General features: G+C 36.6%; 1 protein-coding gene across 2 annotated transcripts in view; it reads right to left on the bottom strand.

Annotated features, from left to right (window-relative positions):
* Window positions 1-1,430: 1,430 nt before the first annotated feature.
* Window positions 1,431-16,793, bottom strand: part of CdGAPr (GTPase-activating protein CdGAPr) — a 96,696-nt gene continuing 81,333 nt past the window's right edge. For both annotated transcript variants that reach the window (XM_085956866.1, XM_085956865.1), the window contains exons 15-23: window positions 15,695-15,819; window positions 14,415-14,677; window positions 13,933-14,051; window positions 12,583-12,703; window positions 12,332-12,438; window positions 10,936-11,154; window positions 6,988-7,080; window positions 2,861-6,193; window positions 1,431-1,638 (exon numbers count right to left, since the gene is read on the bottom strand). In XM_085956866.1, the coding sequence (XP_085812992.1) occupies window positions 1,563-1,638; window positions 2,861-6,193; window positions 6,988-7,080; window positions 10,936-11,154; window positions 12,332-12,438; window positions 12,583-12,703; window positions 13,933-14,051; window positions 14,415-14,677; window positions 15,695-15,819 (4,456 nt within the window). In that variant the 3' untranslated portion in view covers window positions 1,431-1,562. The remainder of the gene's footprint in view (window positions 1,639-2,860; window positions 6,194-6,987; window positions 7,081-10,935; window positions 11,155-12,331; window positions 12,439-12,582; window positions 12,704-13,932; window positions 14,052-14,414; window positions 14,678-15,694; window positions 15,820-16,793) is intronic.

Below are 16,793 nucleotides of genomic sequence, written 5' to 3'. Positions count from 1 at the left end.
CTACGGATAAATAATACCAGAGACAAGACTTTCTCAGAGTTCTATAAATCTTAAAACGAAATATTATTTCTTAAAATTAATTAATAATTACAAACATTTAAAGCTTCAGTGTCGCCGTAACACGGGCACATTACTAAAATTTAAAAAATACGTTTTTAAATACAAAAGGCTGTAAAATTAAAAAAATAACATCAACTATTATGTACTGTCATGAAATACGCAATATCGTTTCACGTTGGTTATATTACCAATTGAAGCATAAATAAAATACAGTATTGCTCAAATTTAGTCTATACATTTTGGCATCATGGTTAATAGTTATCATTATTATTATATTTCACTATAAGACACTATAAATTAATCTTTAATTAAATCGGTTACTCACATAAATTACAATATGTTGTGTAGTATTGATTAATAGAGACTCGTAGGTAGGCAAAGAGACATTTCTTGTTGGGTGATTTCATTAGAAAACATCATCAGTCACTGTTTAATTTAAAAAAAATGAAAACTTAGTATTTAATAATATTATGTATGTTTCAAAACAGAAAAAAGTTATTTGCATTTTACAAATTTATGTATTATACATAAGTAACCGTTTTACATTATTTAAAATATAACAATAAATTCTTGATACATAATATTATTAAATAAAAAAAAAAACAAATTTTAGAAAATAATTTTGTATCTTAGAAATGACTTAATAAAAGTAGCAAACCTATGTTTGTTTATATAAAGTGTTTATGCAGAGAGCTTTTTATAATATAATATGAACTAGAAATGGTTTATAAATTATTAATATTTGTACGTAAATTGAAAATTATTTGAATATAGTAGAACTGACATCTATCTATTGAATTTCAAAATAGTTAAATATATTTGAAAACATTTTATTTGGCAAATCGTTCATTCGTTAATCACTGTTAATTGCATCGCGTCCACCGTTAGGAAATAAAATATTACAATAATACAAATTATTTGGTCAATATGGAATGTTGTTATGAAAAAAATAGAAGGGTTTACAACACGGATACGATAGTTATTGCAACTCTTTGATAATAATAGACGGCAGCACATTTAAGTTAAATTACTCCAAAATTAAAAGTTGGCGTTCCTGCCGAGCGAGAAAATTATAAGTTTAAATTTTATTAAAGTGAATTTGAAAACCAAACCAAATAAGAATATATTATTAGACTTTAAACATTGAAATTAAAAGAATAGTATTCAAGCAGAATACATTAATTTTAAAAGAAGGGCAAAAAATCAAGAGATTATTATAATATTATTATTGAAATATCTACTGTCTATACAAATTAAAAAAAAAAAAAAAACTACGGATTATGAAGACATGGGTAGACATCATAACTGGCTTATTTAAGAAATCAATAAATAATTATCTCATGGTAACCACATGGCTGCCACTTCTTTGAAATTGTCTGTAGAATATAATATTAGCATACACTGTGTTTTACTCTATTGGATATTACTGTTAATTTAAACACAAATGAAAATCCTTTGAATATCACCAAGAAAGAACACATTTATAACGGATTCTTTTCCTTTTAAGGCTGATTAGATTTCTGCTCAAACTTGGCTGTCATATGCCGGATGTTAAACGACGGTGACCGTTTCTCTTTCCTGAAAACGAAAAACAAAAATTAATATTTATTTTTCAACCATGTCCGATCCTAAGGATAAGATCATCATAATACATATTATTACAATTATTAATACAACCAATAAGAATGCAAAAGTACTTAATCTACCTCATTATAATAAATAGCCTTAAGGGCCCACATGTGGCACGTAGGTAAAAATGGAGATTTTATGGTATTTTCAGAACATAAGCCTGGACATTCATTCCATTTATATAATTTTGAAAACTTCTTATGGTGAAATTAAACACAATGACAACCCGTTTCATATGTTGGCCGTCCTATGTCACAGAGTGTAAATATGATGTCATAGCTGTCATATAATATGTCGGAATGGCATAGATATGATCATAGACACTAAACGCTCTTAGCATGCCAGATCATCATTATGTGTTTCGTGTATAGAATAGACCCACTGATCAGTATTCAATTAACTCATTTATTGCTAACACCGCGACTGGCGCCTTTGGAGTCGTTGGCCATCAGATATAATTAACGTGTAATTTAAATATGGTAATTAAAAGGTAAGCAGTGATTGTGTTAAGTATGTAATATTATGATGTAAGTAATAAAAAGTTTAATCATATCTGCGCATCTATTCTATAGACAAGGCTGCTATCGGCGGCTATCGAGGCTAGTTTACCATATTTATGTATTTAGGTATTATAATTGTTACAATAAATTAGCTGTGTAAACTGTCGAAACCGTCTATCTCGCTCTAAAAGTTAACACAGCCAAGAGAGGTGCTGTTGAAATGTAGCACTTATTGTAACAATTATAATACCTCAATACATAAATACCCTCGATAGCCACCGACAGCAGCCTTGTGTATAGAATAGATGCGCTGATCCTATCATATAAGTACACTAATGTACTTAGAGCACGAACACCATTTTTATGATACAAAAAGAAAATTAATGAGGGGGCAGTTTCGTAATAGTATTTTTATTGGTATTGGTTGTGTAGAGAAAGTCATATTTATGTTATATGAATAATGATAATATTATTATATTTAGTTTTTTTGTTAAACCAAACATAAACTCATAAAGTCAGTTAACTCACTTGGATAGAACAGATTTTGATTATGTCAACTATGCAACAGATGTCCTGAACTAATAAACAAATAATGTGTCAAATCTTTCAATGAAAGTTTAAGCTTATAGAATGGAAAAAGGCAATAGAAGGAAACACTGCAAATAACTCACCGGGAGTTGGTTTTATCTTCACCGGCAGTGCACTGAGTGGCAGGGCTGCACTTCTCTTCCGACAGTCCAACAGAAGTGGCAATACCGAATGCCCCCAAAGTCTTCGGTCGGCTGACAGCCACATGCTGGGAAACTCCAACAGTCACCGGCCTCAAAACACCGCCCTTCATCACAGGAGAACTTTTAATAGTGTCCAAACTCAATTTCCTTTGCACCATTGTCACTTTCGGAGCGACAGAATCACCAGACGAGTCAACGATTAATTCTTCCATTGGGGCATTGCCATCGAATTTGCTGACACTACGAACTACGGAAAATTTGTTTCTCTGTGCCGCATCAGCCGTGTTTCGTCTTTCCAATTTGTTCGGGTGTCTCAGTTGGACACCTTCAAACAAATCTTCCTGGTCCTTGTTTTTGCACAGCGACTGTAAATCGGAAATGCCCCTGAAAGACTGCGGACTATACTTTTCTCTTAAAAATAATCTCCTCTCCTCTTTGTACTTTTCAATGCGCTCTCGGCTCAATTTGTCCCGTTTGTCCCGGTCTAGGGAATTCTCACTGGATGAAATTGATTCTGGGAAATCTCTAGAGCAGTCGTCTATAGGCGAATAGTCCTGCCCGCTCGAGTTCTGCCGTTGCCTACTGTTATAGCCTTTCTTGGGTGAGAGCCTCGCTTGCACTAAACTAATTTTGTTTTCAGTCGTTGGCGTAATGCTGACATATCTATTACTGAAGTATCCCATTTTATCTTCTCGTAGATCAGAATTCGAAGAAAGATTCAACGACAGATCGCGCCTATTGGAATAGCCTCCTCCGGTGTTGCATCCGGTTTCGCCCTGCAGATGCAGATTCAAATCCGGCAGCCTCCTGTGCTCTTGACTAGAATGGCCGGTCTCGAAGCTCTTCCTTCGCCCGCCCACAGAGAAGATATCTTCGTTACCGGAGACAGTCATCTTCTCTCGCAGCAGATCTCTCCTGCCGAACTCTTGAATGAAAGCATTTTCATCGAGAGATCTCGTATTTACGGAATGTTTCGCCAGCCGGTTGTTACGAATCCTAACGCACGGCACTAATTTTTGGCTCATGTTTTTTCTACCTTCACACAGACTGGCGGCTTTCGATCGGTCGAACGGCTGCTGGTTCAGATCGCATTTGGAAGCGGCCATCTTAGCGTCGTGACCGTGTAGCGACAGATTCGTAACGGATGATCTGATCTCGAAACTGAAAGGAGGCTTATTTTCTGTAGGACTTTCAAACTTATGCGCCAACTGTCTCACGCTAGTTGTGCTGGATTTTCTAGAATTATTTCGATCGTCTTTGAGATTATTTCCGCCGTTATCAGCCGTATTTTCTTTGTCAAAATCGCCCATGTTCAATTTAGGAGCAGAAAACTTTCCATCAGAACTTGCTAAATTTGTATCAGATTTGGGCGGTTGATAGTTTTCATATGAATGCTGCTGATGTTGTTTGGCCCCACTCGATAATAGTCGCCTGTCCAAGCACAATTCGGTCAAAGGTGAGGATTTCGAACTGACTGCTTTCATTTCACTGGGTGACTTTGGAATATTGAAATCTACATTTTCATACATCAGAGAGGTATCTCGCTCCACGCTCACTGAACTGGATCGATCCATCGCAGCATCATTTATCCCCGGCCCCACATTAATATTTCCTTCCAGACTATCTTCAAACACGGAACTGTCTTTTCGGTCTTCTTCTGAGTCTAGTAATAAAGTATTTACTTCATTCACACTATTACGGAAGAATTTAACTTGGTTATAGATATCAATGTCATCGTGACTGGATCCCGGTTTGGATTCTGCCGCGTTTTGAATGCTCGTCACGTCAGAATGAATTGGTTGACAGGCTTGCTGCGTCGGCAGACAAGCATCAGATATCTTAGGAACGGTAGCAAACTCTCCCACATCTTCGTACACGCCGATATCTTCAGTTATATTGACGGTCTCTTTCATGACTTCATCGGAATTAGGCGATTCTTTCAGAGGAGATTTATAAGTGATGCTGATGGTGGATTTGATCGGTGATTTTAAATGCGTTGGCGAACCTGTCGGGGTGCTGCTTCCGCCGCTGGATGATGCCAGATGAATATAAGACGGCCTGGCGAAGCTGAAACACTCGTAGATCTCTTCTGTTCTCTCTTGTTCCCGTGGCGAATACGTTGGCGTGCTCTCTTTAGACGCCCCCGCTTTACCTGAGTCTCCTGATAGAGTAGAGAGCCTGTTTAAATTCTGGTAACTGATATTTGTCGGTGACAGAGACTCTTCGAGACTGTCCGCCATGACGGTGCTAAAGTTTTCATCGCTCGGCATCACAGTGACACTGCAGCGGTTCTCGAACTCGGCAATATCTTCTTTTAAATTATGACCCGGTTTAAATACACCCGTTTTAATGTCTGAATTATTAACTGAATCATTTTTGGGAACATATTCGATATCATCATAATGAGGCGCTTCTTTATCAATACTGCATTTCGTATTGGTCGCAATATCAGGACAATTGGGAACGTTTTCATATTTAGAACTAGAATCATTTTTTGATTCATCGGAATCTCGATTCACTTCCATAAAACAGTCGTCTACCTTTTCAGATTCAGTTATCAGAGTCTCATTAGACCAGTGTCCCTCTACGTTAACATAATGTCTGGAACCAATGTCCTCGTCGACAGACATCAACAAACAGCGATTGGAATCATCACTTTTAAACAAGACATCAGTATCATCACTGACAATCATTCCGTCGAGGTTTTCTTCGGAACCGTCCTTGATGACAACTCCGGCAAGGACTAAATCTTCTTCCAAAGTATTGCCCATCAGCGTATCACGGCTGTTGTTGTCAATATTCACAATCAAACTGGCACAAGTTAAATTGTCTCGACTCTGCTTATCGAAATGTTTTATAATTCCACTGAGAAGAGTTCTTTCATTAAATGAAGAAGTCATCGAATCACCATCGTTATTTCTACTGTTCAATGACTCTTTGGAATCGATTAATCGTCTCGCTAATGAGTCTTTTGATTCGGCCGCCAACAGAGAAGCCTCGGAATCGCTATGCAACTGTGTATATGAATATTCAGAAGTCACCATCGATTGTGTCATCTCATTATTCGGTAGTATTGTAATTGAATCTCGGTTGTTGTCAGACGTGTCGATGTTGGCAGGCCAGTCAACTTTAATGAGAGTGGAGTGTCGGTGGGAATTGTTGGTATGAGTGGTCGGCGTGGACTGACGAGGTGAAGGCGGTAAGCCAGTGTGACTGTGTCTGGAAGACGATCCCGATTTTATCGATGTTTTACGGGGTGAGCCTCTGTGATCCCTGAAATAAAGAAATAGAAAGAATTACATTTATGAGATATGTAAATAAATACAAAAAGTTTGACCTATAAACTTTTTAATATTTCAGTACTATGTACAACATGTAGTATAATTGATACACTGTGTCCTGTCGCAAGCAGTTTTGTTCAATGTTTTGATTTCACTATAAGAGCCATTCTACTAAGCAGGTGTAAAGTCCCGGGTTACCACCGATTGCCTCTAAATTTTGCTACACGTGACCGTCAAAATATGGCTAATCTGAGCGTGCAAAACACAAATACTGTAACACTAATCATGCATGAGGCAATGGTATAACATTATTGGTACAGCAGGCTACTGCTCGCGAACGCCCCCAGACACGTTTCAACAAAAAGGTCCCCTTTCCAAAAACCTCCCCCCATGACTATTTATCTAAAAAGGCTCATTATAAATCCATGGTTCTGTTTCATGTTTATATCTAACCTGTTAATTGAAATATATATATCATCATCATCAGCCGGGGTCGATCCACTGCTGGATGAAGGAATACAATTTGCAGATGGTGCTGGTTAGTTTTTAAAATATTGGTTTAGGCTATTATCTATGTACTATGGCTTGGATTAGGCAGGGTTTAATCGAATATTAAAAACTAACAAACACTGTCTACACATAAGTCTTAGTTCAATAAAAACAAATACATTTGACTGACAAAGTTTAGTGTGCACTATTGTCGGATCTTAACAGCCTACCTCCACCCTTCGCCAATGATATACATATTATATTTTTAATAATAGGTTGAATAATAAAATAATATACCTCATTTTCACTTTAACAGAGACGCCTTGCTGTGGACTGTTTCCTGATGAACTCTGTACACTGCTGGCTGCTGATTGTTGTTCTTTGCACACTCTGTGAAGTAAATAATTAATTTTTAATTGCAATCAAAAACATCTTTAACCCGGCGCCCGCTTCTGTCACGAAAGTAGTACGCGAAATTGCGCAAAACCACGGGGCTACAGCGCTTCTGTCGCCAATGTTGTACGCAAAAATGCGCCGGTCGATTATGTAGAATATACATGACGCATGATTTTGAAATCTCTACCATAATTTGCCTTATTTCATTACCAACGGTGACATATATATAATATTGTCAAATAAATTATGTTACAGTACTAAAACTTCGATGTTTGACATGCCTTCGACAGGCCGTCAATCTACGCTCATTTAATTTTGGCTTGAAACATCGCGCCACTTTACTGCGTTTGCGCAGTATGCGTAATATCACTGTTGTGAGAGGACTGTGCAAGGAATCGCTCTTGTCGTTTTTCCGTACAAAATATTACGTATTTTACGCGATCTATTGTATTGTGTGAATACTATTATAATATTTATAAATATTTTGTCTGTGTTATTGTTTATGTGTTTTTAACTATTCCATTCATGTGTATTAAACTGTTATAAGGTGTTTTGACTATATTTTTTTGGACTATTTTACCTTTGTTATCGTGTGAGTGTTTGGTTGAAAACTTTTTTCAAACTTCAATATGGCTGGTTTAAGTGAGGAATTGGACTCCGATTACGAAATATCTGAAGAAGAATTGGAACCATCTGACCTCAGTGATGTAGATATATCAGAAGAGCCAATTGAACACTTGAGAACATGGACATCCGGACCCCATGTCCCGATCGTGTATGAGTTTGATGATTTTCAATCCGGCATAGCAAACAGCGATTTGACTGAGACTTCGCCTGAGTGTCTTTTTTTTGAACATTTTTTAAACCGTGATATAATGTTGAAGGTAGTCCAACAAACAAACATTTTTTTTCACTATCAATATAATACTCAAGAACTTGGACCAAAATCACGTTCTCATAATTGGATCGATACAACTGTATCAGAATTATATGCATTTTTTGCGGTGTCAATGCTCATGACACGAAACAAACATTTGTCACTAGAAGAACACTGGAGTACGGATTGTTTTTTAAGTGCACCCATTTTCGGTCAGACAATGCCTAGAGACCGATATGAGTTATTGCTCCAAATGCTCCATTTTTCCGATCCAACAAGTGTTACCTCAGATAGACTAAATAAAATTAGGTTACTTTTAGAGCATACACGCAAAATTTTCAAAGACACGATGATTCCGCATCAAAATCTCTGTATCGATGAGAGCATTATTGTTTTTAAAGGGAGACTTATTTTTAAACAATTTATTCCATCGAAGCGTCATCGTTTCGGTATCAAAATGTTCGTGCTGTGTGACGTTATGACGGGTTATATTTTAGATTTTATTATTTATTGTGGTGACGGGACAGACATAGTGGATAGCCAAAATTTTGGAATTTCCGGAGCTGTTGTGACAACGCTGCTGACCGAGTATCTGGGCAAAGGGCATTCGTTGTGGTGCGATAACTGGTACACCGGTCCACAGTTATTCAAACACCTCCATGAAAATAAAACCAATGCTTGTGGGACTGTACGTAAGAATCGCAAAGAAATGCCATGCTTCAAAAAGCTGAAAAAGGGGGAGACAGAGGCAAAGTCAAAAAGCCCACTGTTGGCTCTCAAATGGTGTGACAGAAGAGATGTCCACATGCTTACAACCATGCACGATGACTCCTTCGGTCCAACCGGTAAAACTAATTTTAGAACCGGAGAACCCATTATGAAGCCAAAGTGCATCTTAGAGTATAATAAAAATATGGGGACTGTCGACAAGGCCGACATGATGCTCAGCAGCTTGTCGTGCATGAGGAAATCTGTGAAATGGTACAAAAAAGTAGCATTTCACATGATTGACCTCTATTTATTAAATTCATTCTATATGTATAAATCTGTTACTGGTAGTAAAAAAACTTTAGGAGAATTTCAGTTAGTCGTGATAAAACAATTAGTTGCTAAGTACGCTGTGAAAATCACGAAAACTCCACAACCCAGACCATCGACTAGTGAAAATCCATTGAGGTTGTTACCTAGAACTTTAACAGATCATTTGCCGGAACACATTCCGCCCACGGCAAATAATAAAAAGCCCAGAAGACGCTGTCATGTGTGCGGAAATTCAAAAATTAATAAAAAAAAAACATCTCTATCTAGATATATGTGTTGTATTTGCAATGTGGCTTTATGTCTCAGTCCGTGTTATAAAATCTACCACTCTTCAAAACAATTTTAAATGTGAAAAGTAAAAATAAATATGTAACTCAGTAATAATATTTAATAGCTGTTTAAGTGTCTGCCTAAAAGTTTGTTTAGTCTAAAATTATTGTGCTATATTTACGACCCTACTCAGGGAAAAAACATTATGTGTGATTTTATTACCATTTGTGAAGTGTTTCTATACTCGCGTCAAGCACGAGCGTGACGAATAACAAAATACAAGCCTTGCAGTGCTCCATATACATAAAACAAAATGGCGGAAATCTTCTAAATGGTGAGTCTTTGTATAGAATTAATTTCTTCGGATATTTTTGACATTATGACTGATTTATTACGGTTGTTTAATGTTGTAAAATAATCTGAACATGTCTAGGCGCCTAAAGAGCCATAAAACTCATTTTTTATTACCATTTTTATTATGAAACACAGAAGTTAAATTAAACAAAAACCGTCACCGCGGAGAGTGAATTCGTCATACTACAATAGCCCGCGAGTGCCAGGTTAAGAGAATAAATTATTGTGGATAATTGGACAGAAGCGACATAGAAGTGGGAAATGGGAGATACCTCTATATTCACTTCTACTTTCTGGCTCTAGGCACCTCTTTGCCTTCTATAACATCTGCCTTATCTGCCTCATCCATTCAGATTTATCAAAAACCACTTGCTCCCGTTTTGGATACCCCGTCTTTAAATCAAACACAACATTATCTCTCCATTTTGTATGAGGTCGACCAGGTCTTCGTTTGCCTTCCACCTTCCTAACATCAGTTCTTTTGTCGTTCGCGACTAGCCAATTCTTTATAAATAGCCATCCATCTTAGGTGGTCCAATTTAATGGACTGTACGATGTGTAAACTCCTGTACAAAGTGTACAGTCCATTACTGTATCTTTCTCCATCCTGGCGGTATCGCTGGATTAATAGATACTGTGCAGCACGCTCCGCTCGAATGAGCGCAGCATCTTTCGATGTTTTTTGGTCATGAACCAGGTTTCTGGTATGATGAATATGACTCGATTGCAGGAAATACGTTTCGGACACTGTCGCGATGAGCGAAATTTCACGATCAATTGGGAATTTGTAAACCAAACAATTTAAAATATGAATACTTTTATAATAAACAAAACAAAATAAACGTCATACATAAAATAAAAATATTATAACTTTGCAATAAACTGAAAATAAGTTCATTTTGTTCCACGTTGTAAAAGAAATCTACATAATTTATCCTGCCTGGCTTGTCTGCGCATTTGTTATGTAAAATTTGTCGATAACTAGCAAATAATCTAATCATACACGCGTGATTCCACTCCATGGCACATGTCAAAAATAAGTGCAGTACAAAGAAAAATTATTAAAAATCGATTGCGATATATCAAACTAGCACTCGCCGAGGTCGCGATCAATGAGGGTTACCTGTACAATGGTAGCAAATCTATACGACGTATATGCATCTGTTAGAAGAAATGATCCATCTCCTTAGACAGCATAACCCAATTTTGTATTTTATTATGAATTAACATTACTCATGTGTATCCAGTGTATTGATTTGAAGTGGTACATATTATAATCTGAGTTCTCAATCAAAAGTTAAGCTAACCTTTTAGCATCGGCTTCAGGGCTCGGCGAATCAGCACCTTGACTGAGTGCAGCAATATTCGCTTCACCAGTGTTAGCATTTCTATTGACTGCTGTTGACAAAGTGTTCTGATTGCCGGCCGAAGACGCTTTGACTCCCGAAGACGCGCCGCCATGCTCTGGAGTGCTGCAGTCGATGTACAGGAGATCAGATAACTGCTCTTCAATCTTTGTTCGCTTTCTGAAATGTAAAATATGTTAAATAAAGAGTGGAGGTATTCCTTCTTTTATGACATAAATATAATACGGACTGGATCGAAAGAGTTGGGAGTAATACAAAGGGAGTCGAGTCCATTGGACTCTCTATTACAACTGACGGCTATTTAAGAACATTTTAAGTATGGTTGAATTGGTAACTAAAGTAAAAAGTTCTCTGTGTTACTGATATGTTGTTAAATAAAATCGAATTGTGAGGCATGCTATTGGTTTTACAACCTCAACAACATATTATGTATGTACGTACTATAAAAAACATTTATACTGAGCGAGACTTCAGCCTGCATCCATTGGATTCCATCCAGCGAATGGTTCGTAATAAACTATTTTTTAATTCAACGAATAGTAATTTACAAGATTTAAAAATGTAACATTCTTTACTGAACATGCATAATAAGAAAACACCTCAGATATTACACATTTTCCAAAAATTAGTGAAACCTTTTAAATTCGGAGAGATCCTGACGTTTGCAACCATGAATCCAAGTAAGTGCCGACTTTTGTTTGAATCAAGGTACCATAATAATAGCATTAGTACCTTGAATCAAACCACAAAAGCCGATTGCCAAAATTAACACAATTTGTATCGCATTTCAGATGTACGTATATAAGCTAATTTTTTCGTAATTAGGTAGGACGCAAGTGGCGCAAAGCACATTGGAGTGAATCCGATCGATGCGGGTTCAATTCCCACCTGGCATCATATTTATTTCAAAATAATAGTTATATTATGAATATCTTTGATATTTTCAGATTATGTATGTTCAATGGTTCATAATAAATAAAAATGGAGTTACAGTGCAGCCATAGCAAATAAATCTCAAGAGCACAATCTTGCCACCATTGAAACTATAATTTGAAATGATTTGCAGCTAATTTAATCATTACCCTCAGTAACCTAATTACTTTCATAATAATATAATGGCTTCATTTCTATACAAAAAGGTTTTGAGTTCTGTGAAATTCCGGGGTAAATGATGAATTGAAATTTTTCAATCAATACGTGTGTATTCAAGTCATTGTCTCAACCGATGGATCAAATGGCCAACAGTTAATTCTTGTAAATCTTGGTCCATATTTTCTACATTAGAATAAAAATCGTGATTCAGCTACATATATTAAAAATGTGATATAATATTGACCTGCTATCCAATGGACTGGGTGGTTTAACTTCAGCCGTTCTCGGGAGTTTTGTTGGGCTTGGTTCAACACTCGTGTCTCCGCTGCTTGGCCCGTCCTTATTCCATATCTGCAATAACACCATTGTTACAATCACCAATCTGTACAGTTATTTTGGGAATAGGTTAATTAATAAATTGGCAAAGCTGTGTGAAATGTTAGTCGATTCATAGGTATGGAATTAAAATGGAGAGAGAAATAATCATCACTTTACCTGTCTGGTAGTGTCGTCCTCGCTGAATATATCCATCTCTCGCTCTTGTGAAGTGAGCCGCAGTTGCATACCAGCCATCTCCGCGAGACTCGCTTCAAAATATGAATCGCATGACACAGACCTTTCAACACAAAAACATACAATTTATATTCAACAGACTACCGGAAAGCAATACAAATACTGTGCAGGCGCGTATTTGACTCTCTTAAATCTATTCATATCATACCAGGTATCAATTTACCCGGTTAATCCAAAACATCATTGAGAAAATTCAAAACTACACTCATCAAAATGTTTTTACCCTACTATGAGTGAAAATTTACAAATTATCATCACAGATCACAGAAAATTACTTATTGTTAAAAATATAATATGTAATAATATCTGAACACTTATCCCTCATAACTTTTGCACAAGAGCGTTTACAAACCAAAGGTATGAGTAATAGTTGTTAGCCATTCACCCAACCGATTGGGCTCACGATCCTATGGATTCGCTTTCATTGTACAGGTAACCCTCAATGATCGCAACCCCGGTGAGTGTGAGTTCGTTATATTGCGATCGATTTCTAATCTTATTTTTTTTGTCCAGCACTTATTTTGTGCCAGGAATCGTCATAATGAGTGGAATCACGCGTGAATAGCCGTGTACTGACTGAGCGAGCAGCCTCGCCATGTATTAATATATGTAAAAGCCTCGTGAGGAAAATGCTCACGATACTCGGTTCGTCGATACTCAAAGGTGCTGCGCGCGGCTGCCTCGCATAACGTTAATTTTGTTGCGAGCTGCCTTGCGTAGCGATTTTCGATTATCTGACAGTTATCAATCAACAAATTTATATAATAAGCATAGACAGGCCAAGCAGGGTAAACTATGTAGATTTATTTTTTCAAAACAGAAACACAGATCACAGAAAATGACTTATTGTTAAAAATATAATGACATCTGAACACTTATCCCTCATAACCTGAGCACATGAGCCTTTACAGACTAAAGATATGAGTAATAGTTGTTAGCCATTCGCTCAACCGATTGGGACCACGATCAATACTGTAAAAACTAGATGTATTTTTTGCCAGACGTGGGATCAAACCCTCACCCCCAGTTTCAGAGACGGTCGCTCTACCAACTATGCCACTGTAGGACTGTCAGAATTCAGTTTAAATTCAGAAGACCAAAGGAAACGAGACGTGACCATGTCGCTAATGTCGCAATGTGAGTATTACCAGCTTATTGTGAGCTGTCAAAACTGCAACGCATCAATTTATAGTTGTCAGTCTCTACATCTAAGGTTTTCCTGGTAAATCAAGAGTCAACTCTCTTATTAATACCATATTTTATGTCATTTACCTGTTGTGATGATTGGCAGCTTGGGTATCCGTGGGTTGCGATATGAGAGGAGGAAGGGAGTCGCCTTCCGACCCGAGGCTCTCGCACGATCTCGCCAATCTCACGTCTTCTACACCAATCTGAAGTTTCATTAATTATTCACGCAGATTAGAATTTCCAGTAATTCATTAATATGTTTAATCGACAGTTTAAAATTTTTAGCGAAGTATGTACATTACATACATATTATGTTCCCAGTCTTTTTTATTTGAGACCCCTTTTTATTATTATCTTACAACCCGCCCACCTAGTTTTCATGAAAAGGCATTTTTAATAGTGCAAAGAAAATTATATTTTTAAATCATGAAATAAAATTTTACATGTGGATTGATTATCAATCAACACATTTTGTATCTATACAATTAAAATCGCATCCATTTAATTTGTGGATGAATATATATGGAAGTTTTTACGATGTTGTTTGAAGACAAAATAAAACTCACGGCCATTCCTTCGACTTGATCACTCCGTTTCGCGTCAAGTGCTACTTCTTCACACCTCTCCACTCTACTCTGAATACCCAGACCACCGGAAGGAGCAGCATCTCTGTGGTGGGAAGTTTCACCAGAAGCGGCAGAGATGTTTGCACCAGTGGTTTGCGCTTGATGAGTGCCCAATACAACCGTAGGAGGACGGTGCTTTGTGGCGCGGAAGAAGAGACCACGCCAGCCCGATGGAGAACGCTTCAGACCGCGCTTAGCAGAACCTATACACAAATTAATTTGTATCATATAGACATGAAATATAGGGTTATCAAATTAGTACTATAGATTTTTAAAAAGATAAACAGTTGTACAACGTGTACAAATCTATTCGAGCTGCATTTCGGGCATAACGTAAAATTTATGGTCAAAATAATCTACCTCTACAGAGTTTACTATTCGTAATTTAATTGGAAAATTTGAGTCAAATGACAATGTTTGTGATGTTAAAAATCCAACCCGTCAAAAACGTAAACGTACTGCTGAAAATATCGATGTTGTGAATCAAAGTATGGATAAAAATCGAGATGTCATTCTCAAGAACTTGGACTTTCTTAAGGCCATGCATTAGTTGAGGCACGGTCTAAAAAGATCGTCGCTAGGCGATGCGCGGATTGCGGGTGGCGGGTGAAAATGACGCCTGTCAAACGAAATATTAATTGTCATATAAATCCAACATACGTCCATTTTATGTTCTGTTTATTGTTCTATTAGTAACAATAATAATATATTCATTGACATATTTTCTTTTTAAAGTAAATGGGTAACGTTTTTAGTCATCTTTACACGATTTTAGAATTAATTGACCCGTCGCCATCACGCAGCAAAGTGACGTGTTCCTGAGTCAACATTTTCTCAGTGAATGGCAGCGAGTCCAAAATTTCGTCGCGCGTACAGTTGAAAATTATTTGGCGTTTCACTGATGCGTCACCTTAAGCCGCATTTAGATGAAGCAAACGAATATATGTTCTTCCCCCAGAATTTTGCTGGAGTGGGGGAAGAATATACATTCGCTCGCTTGGTCTAAATGCGGCTTTATGGCACTACATGGAATATTCTTCATAAAGATTTGCATTTATATGCGTATAAAATACAGTTAACACAAGAACTTAAACAAAATAACCATTTGGTGGTGCATTGAAATTTTGCTGATTTGGCTTTAGAGAAACTTGAAAAAAAATATATATGTTATTTGATAACCCTATATTAAAATTTTTATTCATAAATATAATTTAATGTACCTGAAGGCAGCTGTATGACAGTATGATATCTCGGTAAACTATTTGGTCCGCCGCCAACTTCAATGTAGTGCGGTTCTTTTGAACCGCTAGGCCGCAACTGTTGTTTATTTTGGGCTTCTTCCAAACTAAAAATAAATAACAAAAAACTTTATTTTCGAAATTGTATGAGATGGTATTTTTACACTATTTTGTAATAGAAACATGTCTTGTTTACTATAAACACACTACATTACCGTGAGGTTTGATAGTTTTTCCATCTATTCGATGGTGTATTTAAAGGAAGCTAAAACTATTAAAAGTGAAAAATATCAAACGCTAGAATTGAAAGTAGAAAGAAGAACTATATACCTACTGAAAGAGAACACATTTAAAATATGTTTTCATGTATTAAAAACAGCAAACAATGACAACAAAATAACATCTCCATTATTTGGTTCTTGACATTATTGGTGCAGTTAACCTACACAAAGGTAATGAAATTTCCAGTTTAATAATGAACTGTTACAATGTCTGGCGAAGGAACGCATCGCTGACTGAATAGTACACGGAGACACCAAGAGTTATCGTTGATGCAGACGCTAAGTAGGTATTAAGAAATGATAATATGAATTGTATTACATTCTATAAGTTGTTTTTTTTTCAGGTTATAACACCACTATCAAGACAAGAGGTGTTACAATCAAATAAATTAGCTATCGACTAAAAAAATAACCTGTAGAATTTAATATAATACATATTATGTATCAGTTTGGAAAATGGAATTCTACTAATTAAATACTAATTCAATTAATAGAGTAGATATTAGTGATAAAAATTATAGAATCTAAAATTAGTTGGATCCCCCGACCGTATGTGAGTAAACTAGGTGTTATGATTTTTTTTTTTTTTTTCGACCATGTCCGATCCTAACAGGATCATATGGGCCTCCACAGAGTAGAGGTTTGTATTAACAGATTTTGTTTTTTACGAGAAATGGATGTCAGCCACTTGCTCAACCTATTAGGTCCATACCCTGACTCACACACAAACTGAAAAACAATATGTGTACTTGCCAGACCCAGGATTCGAACCTGAGACCCACGGCGTGATAGTCCAACGC

This window comes from Rhyacophila brunnea, unplaced genomic scaffold, assembly GCF_057557595.1.
Source record: "Rhyacophila brunnea isolate RB1 unplaced genomic scaffold, BYU_Rbru_1.0 scaffold_6, whole genome shotgun sequence".
In the NCBI taxonomy this organism is placed as follows: Eukaryota; Metazoa; Arthropoda; class Insecta; order Trichoptera; family Rhyacophilidae; genus Rhyacophila; species Rhyacophila brunnea.
Note: the sequence above shows the minus strand (reverse complement) of the source record. Positions and strands in the feature narration are given on the sequence as shown.